Source organism: Triticum dicoccoides, chromosome 7B, assembly GCF_002162155.2.
Source record: "Triticum dicoccoides isolate Atlit2015 ecotype Zavitan chromosome 7B, WEW_v2.0, whole genome shotgun sequence".
NCBI lineage: Eukaryota > Viridiplantae > Streptophyta > Magnoliopsida > Poales > Poaceae > Triticum > Triticum dicoccoides.
In genome coordinates, this window is record NC_041393.1 from 265,131,397 (window position 1) to 265,148,922 (window position 17,526).

Below are 17,526 nucleotides of genomic sequence, written 5' to 3' on the forward strand. Positions count from 1 at the left end.
ATAATTGGTAAGAATGCAATAAACTCCTTTCGGCCCATAATATAAGATGTTAATTCATCTAATATGTGAGTATATTGGATGTTATAAGATATTATAAAAGTGTGTTGTACTACATCATTGTGCAATTGCTGTTTAGCTTCTAATATTAACTTGATGCATTTAGGTACATATGTCATTGGTAAAGATCTGCGCTTTGACCCTTTTTGCGTATGGGGAAATGAGATATCGATGAACTAGCATCAAAGTGAGAAAGCTGATAAAGATTGTTAGTAAAATGGGTCAAAAGATGGCAATTAAACTATTTGTTTACACTTTATCCAAGACAATAGTGAACTACAGGATGGTAAGTAAGAACTATACAGCCTTCTTTTTACTGCCCATAATGAGTTGTGTTAGATGACAATGTCTGAATCTTTTTCCTTTGCAGCGGTTCCCAAAGTAGTTTACTCAAGATTACCTCTCAAACAACATGATTGGTGGGCATGCAAAGGTTAAAGTATTTCTACCAGAACACGATGATTATCTAGATGTTTTCATTAAGACCGTGAAGGATGGGCGGTCGGCCATCACAAGGGGTTGGACTAGAGTCGTGCGTGCCTTCTACATGGAGGAGGGCACAATATGGGCATTCCGCTTCACCTTGTTCAGCAACCAGAATGTATTTCGCCTCTTTCCTTATCATCTTTAATAGTACAAGTATACAAGTTTGGTTCATTCTTCTTTAATTCTTAAACATATGTACCTATGAATCGAATAATGCATTGGTTGTTTGAACCTAATGAATATGAATAAAGCTATAGCATACATTCAAATTCAAATTTAAATCCGGTACAACTGAAATAGCAACAATTAAATTACGGTGAAATAACGCTCTCCAGGTCGTTATGGCACACACAGTTGATAAAACACAAATGTTTGTGATATACACCATACTCTGACATGGTTCACAGAGAGAAACGTGTGCAAGCATGCACACGGTTGCCGTTTGCAAAGCGTGTGCGTTGTTAGACAATATCACAAATGGTGCGGGTAAACTAAACGTTTGTGATAGTTGCCTTATCGTACACGATTCGTAACCATGAACTGTATCTGATGAAGTATGCATCGTAAACGTTGCACTATAGAATAGCGTGTGTGATAGTTGTCGTGTACGACGATGTTACGACAGTCCAATGTTTCATAATCCCGTCCGACACTCGTACGACGATTAGCTAATCATCTTAATTAGTTATCGCATACGGTTTGGGAAAAGCGAATGTGTGTGATTGTATGCTTGTCATACACGTTCTATAATAGTGAACCGTTTGTGATGGGCCGCGCATCATAAACGTAGCACCACAGAATATCGACTGCGATGGCAATGCGAGCACAAACAAGCAGGAGTACTGTATATGCATCTTGGATCCCAATCCCCGACGGTTTCTGGGTCGTGTGGGAAGGAACCCCCTATCGCCCATACTCACCTAGCTTCCAATGTGTTGTCGTCATTTTTTAAAACTTGCATCCGTTCGTAGTTGCTGGTTCTTCCTGTTCTCGTCGTTGGCCGTTCCGAGACCAAGCACACACTTGCACACGGCCGCGACATCTGTAAATAATTATTTTCCAAATGGGAACACAAGTTTCTTGGAATGGGTTGAAAGTTGACATGTAGTCTTTTTATATTGTAGGTAGACCGCCTGCCAAATTCCATCGCATTTGGAGGTCGTTTGATACCCCAACCGCCAAGATCAGATTGAGTTCAGGATAGAGAATTTTGGTGGGACCGAGATGACACTTTAGGTTTTGGACAGATATGATATGGAGAATGTGGTTGAGAGGGTTTTGGAGCAATATCACTAAGCACTTGAGTAACAAACCCATCATCAGCACCTAATCCCTTTTTAATAGTATTGGCTTTCCTATATGACTTAATCTGATCTTGGATCACTTAACCAAAAATGAAGAGTCTTGGAGCTTTGCCAATTGCATGTCCTTAGCATTTTGAGGGGTCCACAATCACTAGTCCTTGCCATGCCAATCATTAGTCTTCTGTGAAATCTATTATCAATGAGCATTAGATCAATGACTTATATGTTGTTATTAATTACCAAAACCACCGGCGGATTAGTTGCACTTTCAAAAACAGGGTGAAAGCCTTTTTCGGTAGGGTCGGTATTGCCGAACAAAAAATAACCATAATTATCGAGGATAGGGAAAATGGAGGATTGAGTGGCAGAAGTCGAAAACTCGGGGATTTTAGTTGAGGATCTTGACTTGGAGTTCAATGCTAGTTGCTTGTGGCCCTCTTTGATAAGATGGTCACCCTTAAACTCATTGTCAATCTTGGATTCACCAAAGTCCTACATGCTATGAGCTTGAAGAAGACAACCACTTGGTACTAGAAAAAATGAAGGATCACCAATGATGTTTCCACTTATCAACGAGGACCATTTTCCTTAAATAGATTTGAAAACATTAGTCATCTTAATTTCCTTACCATCAATTACCAAAACGCAATAGGGCATAAGGTGCCCTTTCATGCGTCTCTGCTTTCGGCGATGTCGCTTTTGCAGACGAACTTATAGGAGACAAAGTCAATAGGCTTTTCTTGCGACTCCATCAAACGCCAAGGAGCGGCCACCTCGTCTAGTTATGTGGTGGATAAACACATTGTTAGGCCGCAGAAAAAGTTAGGTAGATATTGGCCTGGGTGTATGCATGTGCATCCTTATCTTGCGCGGGAAGTTGATACGTCGCTTTTTACGCGTGCATATGAAAATCTACTTCTCTTAATTGAAAAATATTTTTTTCTGCCGGTTACTCGAGAAATAGTATTATTTTGGCACCTGCTGAAATTTATGTGTTCCAAACTAGGAGTAGTTCCCTCCTCGGAAATAATAAGAGAACGGTTGACTTTTGTTTGACCATCCGAACAGAAGAAGAGTCGAGGTCCAAAAGAAGGGCAAAGGCGAGCCATGGCGAGTGGTGGTGGGATGGAGGTGGAGGTGCGCGTCGTGGGCGGTGCCCGGAGCTGCTTCGTCGCGCTCCCGCTCCACCTCATCGAGGCCCTCTCCCGCACCTCCGCTTCAGGTGACCTCCCGCCCGTCCTCGCGCTCGACCTCCGCGCGGCCGCCGGCGCACGGTGGTCCCTCGCCTGGTCCGGCGCCGCGTCCCGATCCCGCGCCATCGAGGCGAGTGACTCCTTCATCCCTAGTATGAATTGATAGCCATGGCATCTGGTTGGTTAGATAGAGCCTCTAGGAGTCGGAATTTACTGCTACTTTTCACTGAACTGATGCTTGCTTCGGAGGTTTTGGGGATCAAATTTATCGAGATTCCGTTAAGTCGTTTCAGTTTCCTTAATATTGCAAATTCTGTTCCTCGTGGATCTGAGGTCTCCGTCTTAGTATGTCTGTATACTAAGAACAAGAAAAGTCATGAAATCAAGATCCCTGCGTGGAGAGAATTATGGAATTTTACTTAACTGTTTGATGGGTCGCTGTTGGGGTTGCATGGAATCAGAATCATCGAGATTTATCTACTTGTTGTCAATCTAATCCAGTACTTGTTGTAAATTGGTGATCCCTTGTGCAGAATTGTAACGATCATCTATGGTTTGCCGATTTTCTTTTTTTTGAAAGAGATGATTTGCCGATTTATTTACCTTAAACAAGTTTCTATACATTATAGAAAAGAAAAAAAATGCTCCAGATATTTGCAGTATGACATCAAATGGTGGAGCCTTGCAGGTTGCACAGGAGTTGGCCGAGTGCATTTCATTGCCTGATGGAACAATAGCTCAACTCAGTGTAGCTCACTCTCTGACCAGAGCTGACTCGGTCAGTATAGAGCCCTTTAGTGAGGATGATTGGGAGATACTAGAGAGCCGTGCTGATTTGGCTGAAGAAACGATTTTGCAGCAGGTATTATATGTCTTCTTTAGTAGTTGGTTTGTTTGCTGTGCTTGCTGATTTCATCTGCCATTAAAACCTAGTGAAGTTATAAGTTCTGCAGCAAATTGTTTCTCTTAATCACATGCTACACCAACTGTTAATTCAGGTCTTCCAATGAATTAAATCATCTGTACAATGCACTTCGGTGTTTCTGTATTACTTATTTACAAATCCATTTCCAGTTCTAATCCGTAAAATTTCAATTTTGTTCTTCAAACTAGGTCGGTATTGTTTATGAGGGCATGAAATTTCCGCTGTGGTTGGATGGCCATAATATTGTAAAGTTTGTTGTGGTTTCATCTAGTCCCAAGAAGTCAGTTGGTATGCTCCCCCCCCCCCTTCCGTTCACTTGCACGATACTGTTACATCCTTTGAACATATGCGGCTTTCAATGCCCATGTAAAATCATATGTTGTAATTTCAGCTTCCTATTTTTTTTCTATATTAAGTCATATAATGTACATTTTTAGGGAGGCTTGTGTGCACTTGGTAAGAAAGTAGTCACTTCTTATAAATTACTTTACACTGAAAGGATCTTGTTTTCATGATTTTTCTTGTATCAAGTGTGTTCTTGAAGAAAGTAAATTGCGCATGTCAGTATCTTCTGTCCATCCCCAAGTATGTTAATGGTTTGTGTGGTTTCATGTTATCTGGAACCAAGCATTAGCCCAAAACTTAAATTGCACAAAATCTTATTGCAGTATTTTGATGCTCCTTAGAGCATCTACAATGCTAGATGCTTGTATAGATGCTTATAGAGAAAAAAAATCATAAATTAATATAGCATCTAAGCACTCCAGCTTTCATGTTGGATGCTTATTACATGTGCTAACTAAACAACCTAGGCGCTTGGTGCGGGAGGAAAAAGGACCAAGCGACTGGTGCATAGTTTTGTGCCGATGCATGATCTGACACCGGGATTTAACTGGGCAACTACTAATCTGGCAGGAATCTGAACCTGGGGCCCAGGCTAAGTCTCCCCTGTTGGGCATGGCCTTAAAAGGTTTGCAAACTACTCCCTCCGTTCCAAAATAGATGACTCAACTTTGTACTAACTTTAAGTTATCTATTTTGGAACGGAGGGAGTAGCACAGTGTCAAGATTATGTATACTTCAGTGAAATATCAAAACATTCCAATTATCATCTCATCTCTTATAAACAAAATGTATTACGCTAGTTCATTAAAATGAAATGACTCTTTTGCGGCCGCGCGTGCCAACGCTCGAACCAATCCACAGGCCATTGTCAGCTTTCCACAAGTAGTAGCATTAAATGCGCAGGATCCACTTCCTTTTGCATGGGAGCAGCCTACACCAAGTACTACATACGCAAGCGCTCCGCGCATGCCGCGGTCAACGTGTAGGTTATTATGGTAAGCAGGCCCACCTAATCTACATTTAATCGTCCCCCCACCCCCTCTGAATTTCAAGGGGGTGGGCATTCTAAATTAATCCTTCAACTAATCCTAAGGCAATCAAGAATGCACTGCACACTTTCCATTTTGGGAGAAGGTGTCCTGTCGGAAACTGAGTGTGTGGACGCTCGTGCGCGAGATAGCAATGCCCTCATTAAAATGGTATCAGAATAAGCAGGGTATGATGTATAATTTCTGAGCACTCTTATTGTGTTCAAATTTAGTGTCTACAACTAGGTAAACTATTGCAAGTATCTTTTTTCTACAGACAACGCTTTATAGCTTCTCTAGTGCACTAGTACTGCACATGACTGTAGCTAATGTAATATCCTCTCAAGAGATCCTATATATAGTTCTAGCCTCTAGGGCATCATATGGCTTGAAGTTTCTTTGCTGCACTGTACTATATACTGTAATTACTGTTACTTCTTATTTCAAGTTATCTATTGTGCCCATTTTTCAGTTCAACTTGTGCCGGGAACTGAAGTTGCCGTGGCACCCAAAAAACGTAAAGAGAAATATCAAGACGTGCAAAAGCAAGGTTCATTGAAGGAACAGGTCGAAACAAAGGCACTCTTGCGTGTTCAAGCAGCAGATAGAAAGTATACACATAAATTTAAATCTAAAGGCATCGAACTGGGAGTGGTTCTGAGCTATGCTGTGCTGATACATCCAGATACAGCTGCAAGGACTTCATTTGGTAATCTCCAGTTGGTCACTATTTCATCTAAATCATCGCCTAAGGGGCTTACTGAACAAGGCAAAGAAGCTGGGCAAAAGAAGGGTGTTGCAGTACCCAAAAGGACCCGAGAAGTAGTTGTCTATTGTTAGAACAGGGTTGTGCTGTGTGTGTAGTTATCATATTGTATAGGGGCTTCTTTGCTTATTTCCCTTCATGTATATGTGCTGGCCTGTTGGCCCGATGGAATATAGGCTCACTTCATAACATGGTATAAGAGCTAGGGTTAGGTTCCCCAGCCGCCGCCGCCGCCTCTGGTCGCCGCGGCCGCCGCCGGCCGCCGCTCCTCTCTTCATCGAGCCTCTCCCCTCTTCTTCCTGGTAGCTGCTGCCGCCTGCTGGTCCAGGCCGCCGCCGTTCCAGGCCGCTGCTGCCGCCGTCCTTCCCGGCCGGCGCCGCCGCCTCAACGTGCTGCTGCTGCTCTTCAACGAGCTGCTGCTGCTGCTGCTCCTCTTCTCTGCTGCTGCTGCTGCTCTTCTTCAACGAGCTGCTGCTGCTGCTCTTCTTCAACGAGCTGCTGCTGCTGCTCTTCAAAGTGCGGCTGCTGCTGCTCTTCTCCTCCTGGTCTGCTGCTGCCATCAAGCTGTGCCTCCTGCTGCTGCTGGTCTTCAACGAGCTGCTGTTGCTGCTCTGCTGCAATGGCGCCCTCCACCACCACCGGTGCTGTCCCAGTCCCACGATGTCCTGTTATCTTCAACGGACAGAACTACAGGGACTGGGTGCAGCACATGAAGCTGCACATGAGGGGCCAGCTGGTCTGGGAGCACCTCTCTGGTGCTCTGCCTTGTCCCCTGCTGCCCACTCCTCCAGCTGAGTTGGCCTTCCCTGTTGATGCCGATGAAACCAAGCAACGTGAGATGCTAGATGCTTTTGAAGAGGCCACTGAAGAGTATCAGAATCAACTCCACTTATACAAGCAATGGACAAATGATGATGCTCGAGCCTTTTCTATCTTGGTGAACGGCATGGATGTTGATCTCACCATGGATGTGGTGGCCCTTACCACTGCATATCAGATGTGGGAGCACCTTCGCCATCGCTATGAGTCTACAGGGGATGCCATGTATCTCTCTGTTGTTCGTCAAGAGCAACAACTACAACAGGGAGATGCTACTGTGGATGATTTCTACAAGGAGATGTCGGCGGTGTGGCGCCAATTGGACTCTCTGGGAGCTGATGTTTGTCACAGATGTCAGTGTTGTGTGCGGCAACAAGCTAAGCTGGAGGTTCGTCGCCTCTACGACTTCCTCACTCGCCTCCGGCCGGAGTTCGAGCAGAGTCGTGCTCAGCTATTGGCACGCCATCCTCGGCTCTCTACTCTGGAGGCCCTTGCTGAGGTGCGATCTGAGGAGGTGCGCCTACGGAGCACGGGCTTATTGCCATCCTCTTCAGCAGTCCTGGCTGCCCGCGTTCCACCACCGCTGCCTGGTGTGCCCTCTTCTACACAGGTGGCAGCAACCTCCACTAGTGCTTTCTGCAACTACCGCAAGCAGGATGGTCACATGATCACGGAGTGCATCAAGAGGAGGAAACAGGGTCGCCGTGGTGGCCGTCCTCAAAAGGACTCAGGAGGCTCCTCTAATTTTCGTGAGGGCTCCCTTGAGAAGGTTCACCAGGAGATGCTCACCTTGCTGCGCCGCCTTACTGCTTCTGCACCATCCTCAGGTTCTGCTGGTTCTGCTGGTCAGACGTCTGGTCCACCACCGCACTCTTCGTCAGGTACATCTTTGCCCTGGATTCTTGATTCTGGGGCCTCCTTCCACATGACACCACACAGAGATCATCTTTGTGCTGTCAATTCCGTGCCTTCTCCTCTTACAGTTCAGACTGCAGATGGCACTTCTCTTTCTGTTGCCGCAAGAGGGACTCTTTCCACGTCTTCTTTTCATGTCCCTGCCGTTTCTCATGTTCCTAAGCTGACTATGCAACTTCTATCTGCTGGTCAACTTACTGACTTGGGTTGTCGTGTTATTCTGGATTCTGACTCTTGTTGTGTTCAGGATCGTCGTACGGGGACTCTGGTTGGGATCGGTCCTCGGCGCCATGACTCTCAGCGCCTTTGGGAGCTCGATTGGCTGCGCCTTCCTTCCGCTGCGTCCTCTAGCCAGTCGGACATCACCACCCCTTTTGCTTCAGCTGCCACCTCCACCACATCCTTCGCTCAGTGGCATCATCGATTGGGTCACATTTGTGGCTCCCGCTTGTCTTCTTTTGTTAGGAGTGGTGTTCTAGGGTCTGTATCTGGTGATAGTTCACTAACTTGTATGGGTTGTAAGCTTGGCAAGCAGATACAACTTCCATATCCCTCTAGTAATTCTGTTTCTCAACGACCTTTTGAACTTGTTCACTCTGATGTATGGGGTCCTGCCCTCTTTGTTTCGAAAGGGGGTCACAAATATTATATAATTTTCATTGATGATTTTTCTCGCCACACTTGGATCTACTTTATGTCATCTCGTAGTCAAGTGCTTCAAATTTACAAGTCGTTTGCTACCATGGTTTGCACTCAGTATGATTCCTCTGTTCGAGTTTTTCGTGCTGATTCGGCTGGCGAGTACTTATCTCGTGCGCTTCGTGGTTTCCTTGCTGAACAGGGTACCCTTCCTCAGTATTCCTGTCCTGGTGCACACGCTCAAAATGGGGTGGCTGAACGCAAACATCGTCACGTCCTTGAGACTGCTCGGGCTCTTCTTTTATCTTCTGCTGTTCCCCCGCACTTTTGGGCTGAGGCTGTCTCTACCGCTGTTTATCTCATTAATATTCAGCCTTCTGTTGCTCTTCAGGGAGGGATACCAGTTGATCATCTAGGTGATGGTCCAGCTGATTATAGTGGTCTACGCCTGTTTGGTTGTGCCTGTTTTGTTCTTCTCCACCCTCATGAACGCACCAAATTGACTGCTCAATCTGTTGAATGTGTTTTCCTTGGCTACAGTTTGGAGCACAAAGGTTACCGTTGCTGGGACCCTATTGCTCGAAGACTGAGAATCTCCAAAGATGTCACTTTTGATGAGTCTCGCTCCTTCTACCCTCGTCATTCTTCTACTACCACAACCGAGTCGTTAGTCGAGCCTCTCTCTTTTTTGACTCTACCTGATTCTTCACCTTTATCGTCACCTGGTAGGTCCACTCCTAGCCTTTTACCTGTGTCTGCTCATGAGCTTCAGCTTACACAGGATGAGGTTTCTATTCCTGACTCTCCTACTCGGGTTGAGCCATCCACTCTCTCTCCTTTTCCTTTTACCTACTCCCGTTGTGCTCAACACCCTTCTCCCTCTGATGCGCCACCTTCCACTTCCCCTCTCTCTCCGCTTCCTTTTGTCTACTCCCGTCGTGCTCGGCACCCTTCTCCCTCGGATGCGCCCACTTCCACTTCCACTCCTTCCCTGTTGGGTCCATTCCTTCAGAACCACCTACCCCTCCTGCTCCTCGGTATAATCTGCGTGATCGCCACACTCTCCAGCCTCCTGCGTACTATGTTGCTGCTGCTACCACTCTTGTTGAGCCGTCTACATATCGTGAGGCTGCTGCTCATTCTGAATGGCAGCATGCTATGGCAGAGGAAATTCATGCTCTTGAGCGCACAGGCACTTGGGACCTTGTACCCCTGCCTACAAGCGTTAGACCCATCACTTGCAAATGGGTCTACAAGGTTAAGACACATTCAGATGGTTCTCTCGTGCGCTACAAAGCTCGTCTTGTTGCGCGTGGCTTCCAGCAGGAGTATGGTCGTGACTATGATGAGACTTTTGCTCCTGTTGCTCACATGACCACTGTTCGCACTCTTTTGGCTGTTGCTGTTGTTCGGCAGTGGTCCATCTCTCAATTAGATGTCAAGAATGCCTTCTTGAATGGTGAGCTGCGGGAAGTGGTCTATATGCAGCCGCCTCCTGGCTATACTGTCTCTGATGGCACTGTCTGTCGCCTTCGGCGCGCTCTTTACGGGCTGAAACAAGCTCCTCGTACCTGGTTTGAGCGTTTCTCCGCCGTCATCACAAGGATCGGGTTCTCTGCTAGTGTTCATGATCCTGCTCTGTTTATTCACACTTCTCCTCGCGGTCGCACCCTTTTACTACTCTATGTTGATGACATGATTATCACAGGGGCTGACCACCAATTCATTGATTTTGTGAAGAAACGTCTACATGAGCAATTCTTGATGACTGATTTGGGTTCTCTTCGCTACTTTCTTGGACTTGAGATCATTTCTTCCCCTGAGGGTATTTATCTCTCTCAAGAGAAGTACATCCAAGATCTTCTCACTCGTGCCTGCCTCACTGATCAGCGCACGGTTGACACTCCTATGGAGTTTGGTCTCCATCTTCGTCCTGGTGAGGGTGAACCCCTTGCAGATCCCACACGCTACCGCCATCTTGTTGGGAGCCTTGTCTATCTAGGCATCACTCGTCCTGACATTTCTTATGCTGTGCACATTCTAAGTCAGTTTGTCTCTGCTCCCACTCAACTTCACTACAGTCACCTTCTTCGTGTTCTTCGTTACCTTCGTGGTACCGTGACTCGTCGCTTATTCTTCCCTCGCTCCAGCTCTCTTCAGCTTCAGGCCTACTGTGATGCTACCTGGGCCAGCGATCCCACTGATCGCCGCTCTCTCTCTGCCTATTGTGTTTTTCTTGGCTCCTCCCTGATTGCCTGGAAGACCAAGAAGCAGAATGCTGTATCTCGCTCCAGTGCTGAGGCTGAGCTGCGAGCTATGGCGTCCGTGACTGCAGAAATTACTTGGCTACGATGGCTTCTTCAGGATATGGTGTTTCCACTGCTACACCGACCCCTCTGCTCTCCGACAGCACTGGGGCACTCAGCATTGCCCGTGATCCTGTTAAGCATGAGCTCACCAAGCACATCGGTGTTGATGCCTCCTACACTCGTTCTCAGGTGCAAGACAGAATTGTGGCCCCTCAGTATGTGCCCTCGGAGCTTCAGCTTGCTGATTTTCTGACGAAAGCTCAGACACGGTCCCAACACAGCTTTTTCCTGTCCAAACTCGGTGTCCAAGATCCCCCTTGAGTTTGAGGGGGGGTGTTAGAACAGGGTTGTGCTGTGTGTGTAGTTATCATATTGTATAGGGGCTTCTTTGCTTATTTCCCTTCATGTATATGTGCTGGCCTGTTGGCCCGATGGAATATAGGCTCACTTCATAACATCTATATCTTATTCTCAGACTCTGTTGCTAAAGGACATGTTATGCTTCCCTACTCTATTCGTCACTTTATAAGTGCAGACACACATTCATGTGAGTTCACAGACCAGATTTTTCTTCCGTATACCAAGAGTTATCCAGTTTTAATCTATGAATTATGGTTATAAATTGAAGCATTTCTCAATAGCCATTTTGCCAGTCTATTGTTGCATCTTCTCTGCTGCTTACTTTGCAATTATCTGAAATGGTGTTTGTCTGTTCCAGTGGTTTATGTGAAGAAATACACTGCTAATGTCAAGAAGGATGAGCCTATAATGAAAATGTGTCCGTTGCATTTCAGTATGCACGAAAAATATGTGCATGATAACAGCGATTTAGGCGGTTATGAAAAGGACACTTGGAGGAACACCAGTGTTCCTTTAGAAAATGGCAATTTCTTCCAGAAAGCTCCTAGCAATGAGCATCTTCTGAGTGCAGATGCTGATAGTATTTCTGAATCCATGTCAGAACAGAAGGTACTTATTAAGCATTGGCTTATTGGGCAACTTAAAGAATTGGCCTTTCATGCTGAAAATTCTGAGATAAGTTCAGTAGTTTTACCAGCCAAAGTTTTGATCCATTTTGAAGTGGTAGATGGGAAACTAAGAAAAGGAGATGATTTTCTCTACCTGTTAACAATTACTTTTGAAAACCCTGCTTACAACAATTCACAAGGCAATGTTGAGATTACTTGGAAAGCCCCAACTGATGATTTTGAAAACTTGGAATTGAATTTCGGGAGGTTGGAGCTGGGTGAAGCTTTATCATTTGATTCTGTTGTGGACGATGGCTTCGACAATGATTTTAAGCTGACTCGATCTTCGTTAGGTTGGATGGAGAATGCAATGTCGGATGTGACAAAAAGTATTTTCTTTCTCCACTGAACGTGCAAATGTTTACTTTTTTGAATTTTATTTTTTAGATACTTAGAAATATCGCTAATATTGTTCTTTACTTCATGATTTGAATGCTTTCCTCTTTGTAGGACTATCTGTGCTCGTGTCTTCAACTGCTCTGAGGTTATTTAACAGGCTAAAGCTTCCCTTTCCTGGACATGTTCTTGTCCATGGGCCTCGAGTACGTAATGATACCCAGTTTCTCTTGTGAAATTTTACATCTCTATTGACATAACTTGTCTGTGATTTCGAAATTAATTTGAGCTCGGGGTTATGTTTTTTTTTCCTTTTCCAATTTGTTTAACTCCACGTTCTGTTTCAGGGTTCTGGGAAAACTGCTTTGACACGGGCTGCTGCAAAATACTTCGAAGACCATCAAGAGATACTAGCACACATGTAAGCCATTCTTTACAAGAAACTGAGTTTTTTCTTTTAAAATAATGATCATTGCACCTAAAAATATATCAATGAAAGGTGGATTTTGTTGTCAAGAGCAGAATATATATGGATTGTTCCAAACTTGCAATTGGCAAGGCTAAGGAGACAAGGCAAACAATTGAAGAGAGCATTTCTGAAGCTTTGCTTCATTCACCTTCTATCATCATATTTGATGATCTAGACAATGTAATTTCAATCTCTTCAGATCCTCAAGTATCCCAATCGTCCAGTTCTTCTGATTCGCTATTAAGATACTTGACTGACATCCTGGACGAGTACAAGGTAAGCAGGTGTTATCATATTTTTCCTTATTTACGTTGTTATGATATGTAAAAATTAAGTTGTATTAACGGCCATCTTGATATGGTAGGCTGCTCTTGTTTTACAAGAGTACTTGTATGCCTTACTTGCTTAGCTTTACCCTGTATTCTCGGTAGGATAAAAGTCGTAATGCATGTGGATATGGACCTATTGCACTGATGGCTTCAGTTCAATCACTTCAGAGTCTTCCTCAAGAGCTGACATCATCTGGTTATTTTCTTCCGCATTTTTCTTCTAGTCTGGAGTTGCATCAACAACTTCTGACGAACTAATAAGAAATTCCACAGGGAGATTTGATTTCCACGTTGAACTCCGTGCTCTTGCCATCCCTGAGCGTGAAGCACTATTGAAACATCAAGTTGAGGAGCATAAGTTACAGTGTTCTGAGGAAATTATTTCAGAGATAGCGTCGAAATGTGATGGCTATGATGCATATGACTTGGTATGTTTCCTTTTATCATGCAACTGCTCTTTATTGACTATCTGGTATTGACAAGCATGTCCAAAAGTAGTATTTGTAATTTCTCTTATAATCAGAGCATACTTGTAGCTCAATCATGTAACCTGCTTGTCATAGAGCACCTTATCATATTATTATTTGTAATATTGCTGCAATTTTGGGGGACATAAATTTTATTTGGATAGGAGTAGGTCTAGCAGGTAAATTGTGATGTATGTGATGTGTTTTGTGAACAATCTGCGGCTTATGCATATATATATATATATATATATATATATATATATATATATATACCACTGTATTGCAGGGAATTCTGGTTGATAGGGCTGTGCACGCTGCTGCCTCTCGCTTTGTCCTTCCTTCTGCCTATTCGAACTCTGTAAACCCAACGCTGGTGAAGGACGACTTCTTGAAAGCGCTGCATGACTTCCTTCTTGTTGCCATGCGTGATCTTAGGAAATATGCTCCTGATGGTAATAATGGTGGTTGGGAAGATGTTGGAGGGCTTAACGAAGCAGTAACTATTATTAAAGAGGTGCACATTTCTTGACTTCTTCAAATTATTTCCATCAGCTTATGTTAAACATGATGCCACTCTGAGGAGCTCACAACACCGAATCTTCTTGGCTGTAAAAGTTTTACTAATTTCTACTCCCTCCATCCCAAAATAAGTATCTCAACTTTGTACTAGCTTTAGTACAAAATTGTACTAAGGTTGAGACACTTATTTTGGGACGGAGGGAGTATATTGTAACCTGAGCTTTAAGATATGTTGACTGGTACTAATTCCATTAGGGTATCAATGGCCATTGTTCAGGGGATGAATACCAATAGCTAACGGAACATACAAATTATCCGTGCGCCAAGGTCTGAAACTAAACTGTTGAGGACCTTAGCGGTAATAGCCTTTTCTTCTGACTTCTGGGGACGTTGAAGTGTACTGACTGTTAGATACATTACAGTGAACATTGTTGTTGTATTCAAAGGGATTGTGCAAGACATTAATAAGCCAGTTTAGAACAATTTTTTAATGAACATTGACATTGGTTTGTAAGTTATATGCTCATGGTCAACTAACTATCTTCTACACTCCTTCATTTTGTTACCTGTATAATAAGATGGTCCTACTTATATTTATTTTTCTCCTTATTAGACTCTTGAATTGCCATCAAAATACCCAAACGTCTTTACTAAGGCACCCGTACGGATGCGGTCGAACATCCTCCTCTATGGGCCACCTGGATGCGGTAAAACACATATTGTGAGGGTTGCAGCTGCAGCTTGCTCTCTGCGGTTCATTTCAGTCAAGGGTCCAGAGCTGTTGAATAAGTACATTGGTTCTTCCGAGCAATCTGTAAGGAACTTCTCTTTTTTAATACTCCCACCGTTTTTATTTAGTCCGCATATTAGCTTTGGTCAAAGTCAAGCTTTGTAAACTTTGACAAAGTTTATAAACAAAAATATTAACATATACAGTAACAAAGCAATACCATTAGATTTATTTTTAAATGTACTTTCACATCAAATAGATTTGTTATGGTAAATGTTTATATATTTAAAAAAACTTGGTCAAACTTTAGGAGGTTTGACTTTAGTCAAACCTAATATGCAGAGTAAACAAAAACGGAGGGAGTACTGTGATCTGATTCTGGTCTTTGCCCTTTTCTAGTTTCATGCACATATATAAAGAATACTTGGGATTTTTTTTCCCTTATTTTTCTTCTAGAATACGCTTCTAAAAGCACATCTTTTTGTATTAGAAGAAAGTGCCGCGAAAGCATGATATTTCGCTGCGCCTTGTATTGCCCAAACCTGTCTTACTGTTGAATATAGTTACTCTTTGTGTTGCAAAAGACCACTGAGATCACCATGTTCTGATATTAATGAGTTGATTCCAGGTTCGCGACTTTTTTGCAAAGGCTGCTGCGGCAGCACCATGCTTACTATTTTTTGATGAATTTGACTCCATTGCACCCCAACGAGGAACACATAGTGCAGGAGTTTCTGATCGTGTTGTCAATCAGGTAAGTAACTGCCTTTGCTGCTACTCAACTTCAGTAGGTGGGTCTTCAGTAACAAAAAAGGCAGAACATTATCTAGTTATTTTCTTGCTGTGATCTGCGTTGTTCTAATTGTATTTGTGCAGTTCTTAACTGAACTAGATGGTGTCGAAACCTTGACTGGAGTATTTGTATTTGCTGCTACAAGGTTAATTCTCAAACGCTCAAAGCAAAACAGGTTGCAGTCTCTACTTTTGGATTGTAATCTCTGTCAGTCTATCCTTTTGTCCTATGTTTCTTTCTGTGGTTGAGTCTTCATAATTTCAGTGAGCATAGGATGAAATGCTGTGGTTTTTACCAATGAGGATTTTGTTTATTCAAATGCTTACTTTATTGCATTCCGTTTTCTGATGGGTTGCTAATTTTGTTATGTGCTGCAAACCACAATTAATTGATGCGGCACTCTTGCGCCCTGGAAGATTCGATCGTCTTGTCTTTTGTGATTTTCCTCGATGGGATGAGCGTGTAGAAATTCTGAAAGTGCACTCTAGGACGGTGAGATTTCATATAAAGTGCATTGTTAGTTTTGTCGTTTGTTCTGTCATGTTGTCCTTTTCTGTATGATATTTTACGGTGAAATTTAGCACTCCCTCCGATCCATATTAATTGTCGCAGCTTTAGTGCAACTTTAGTGGAGTACAATGTTGTACTAAAGCTGCGACAATTAATTTGGATCGGAGGGAGTGTCATATTGGTTATTCACCAGTTATTGGAACATCAGCAATTTTCTATCTAGTTTTCCAGGTGTACTGTTCATGAGTTTGTTTTTGCTCCTAGATTAGAAAAAACATTTCTCAATAGACTAGAGTGGATGTACCCTCAGTTTCTCTATGTAAATCTTGTACCCCTAAAAATATACCTCATAATTACTCCCCCGTTCACAAATATGAGATGTTTTGAATATTTCAATATGGACTACATACGGATTGAAATGAGTGAATAAACATACTAAAACGTGTCTATATGCATCCAATTCAGAAAAAAAGTTAGAACATCTTATATTTGTGAACGGAGGGAGGACTTTCTATTTCAGTATTTGGTCAGTTATGTAGTTTCTCTCGTTTTATGAGCAATTTCAGCAGAGAATACTACGTTCACTTATATGATCAGGAATATATGTGAATTCATGACAGTTTATTTTCTCCGCATCTACATTCTTCTTAATTTTGGCTTCGTTCTTATGTCTTCTGTTGGTCTCAGGTTTCACTGGCAAGTGATGCCAGTTTGGAAGACGTTGCTTCCTTGACTGAAGGATTTACTGGTGCTGATCTCGCAGCTATTCTAACAGATGCTGGGTTGGCAGCGGTTCATGAAGTTCTGGACAGCAGGCAGGACGGTATCCCGGAAAGAGAACCGTGTATCAGCAAAGAACTTCTCGTGTCTGTTGCTATGAAGGCTAGACCTTCTACACCAGCTGATGATAAGTCGGGGTACGATAAGGAGTTTGGCGAATTTGTGTCGTCCAGGAAGTCCCTTTCCACGAAGGTGCTAGTTGTTACCCAATTTCACAGTGTCCATACTACATATTTCCGGATTGAACATTTGAATTATCCCCATATTTCCGGATTGAACATTTGAATTATCCCCATACTATCTTTTTAGCGTGGTATTTCTTGCACAATTACTGAAAGAATGTTATGCAGGCTAGAGAGTCGAAAGGCAAGAAGGTGACGCTGGCTTGACTACCTCCTTCAAGATTGACAACTAACTACATGGGACAAATAAGGTCACCTGCATGCTTTGATCTGCATTGCTCCTAAAAGAAAATCCATGCTAATATGAAATTCCCGAACATTTGGATTGACATTGGGTTCCTTCTGAATGCAGATGTTTGGTCTAGTTTCTCTGATACCCAGATGGCGCGGAACAAAAGAACCCGGCTAAGGCTACCTTATTTTGTACTACCACAAAAGAAGGAAGGGATCTGCACAAAATTCTGAATTGAGAGTGAAAGTGTTGCCATGTACCGTGGATATGTGACACTGTACTTACCAGTGTGTCCTAGTTTTCCTAATCGAATTAAGAGCGTCCCCGCGTACGGAAGACACATGCTAACACAGAGAGAGAGAGGA

The 17,526-nt window shown here is 43.4% G+C and overlaps 1 protein-coding gene across 6 annotated transcripts; it reads left to right on the forward strand.

Annotated features, from left to right (window-relative positions):
• Positions 1-2,898: 2,898 nt before the first annotated feature.
• LOC119337896 (peroxisome biogenesis protein 1-like) lies at positions 2,899-17,520 on the forward strand. 6 transcript variants are annotated; one of them, XM_037610128.1, is made up of 19 exons: positions 2,899-3,170; positions 3,729-3,902; positions 4,154-4,253; positions 5,811-6,047; positions 11,262-11,333; positions 11,505-12,143; positions 12,265-12,356; positions 12,498-12,571; positions 12,673-12,895; positions 13,051-13,144; positions 13,222-13,376; positions 13,702-13,929; positions 14,548-14,748; positions 15,293-15,418; positions 15,541-15,602; positions 15,832-15,949; positions 16,655-16,939; positions 17,098-17,180; positions 17,282-17,520. In XM_037610128.1, exons 1-18 carry the CDS (start codon positions 2,955-2,957, stop codon positions 17,134-17,136), a joined length of 3,135 nt encoding a protein of 1,044 aa, XP_037466025.1. In that variant the 5' UTR covers positions 2,899-2,954; the 3' UTR covers positions 17,137-17,180; positions 17,282-17,520. The 6 variants fall into 6 exon arrangements, with proteins under 6 accessions (XP_037466025.1, XP_037466027.1, XP_037466028.1 ...); XM_037610130.1 differs by lacking the exon at positions 11,262-11,333; XM_037610131.1 differs by lacking the exons at positions 2,899-3,170; positions 3,729-3,902 and adding an exon at positions 4,881-4,935.
• Positions 17,521-17,526: the final 6 nt, after the last annotated feature.

Excerpts from the sequence above, each read along its gene's own strand:
- LOC119337896 (XM_037610125.1), top strand. The coding sequence starts at position 6,724 with ATGGCGCCCTCCACCACCACCGGTGCTGTCCCAGTCCCACGATGTCCT. Across the intron at positions 14,749-15,292 it reads TTGGTTCTTCCGAGCAATCT|GTTCGCGACTTTTTTGCAAA; the intron begins GTAAGGAACTTC and ends AGTTGATTCCAG. Across the intron at positions 15,950-16,654 it reads TGAAAGTGCACTCTAGGACG|GTTTCACTGGCAAGTGATGC; the intron begins GTGAGATTTCAT and ends TGTTGGTCTCAG.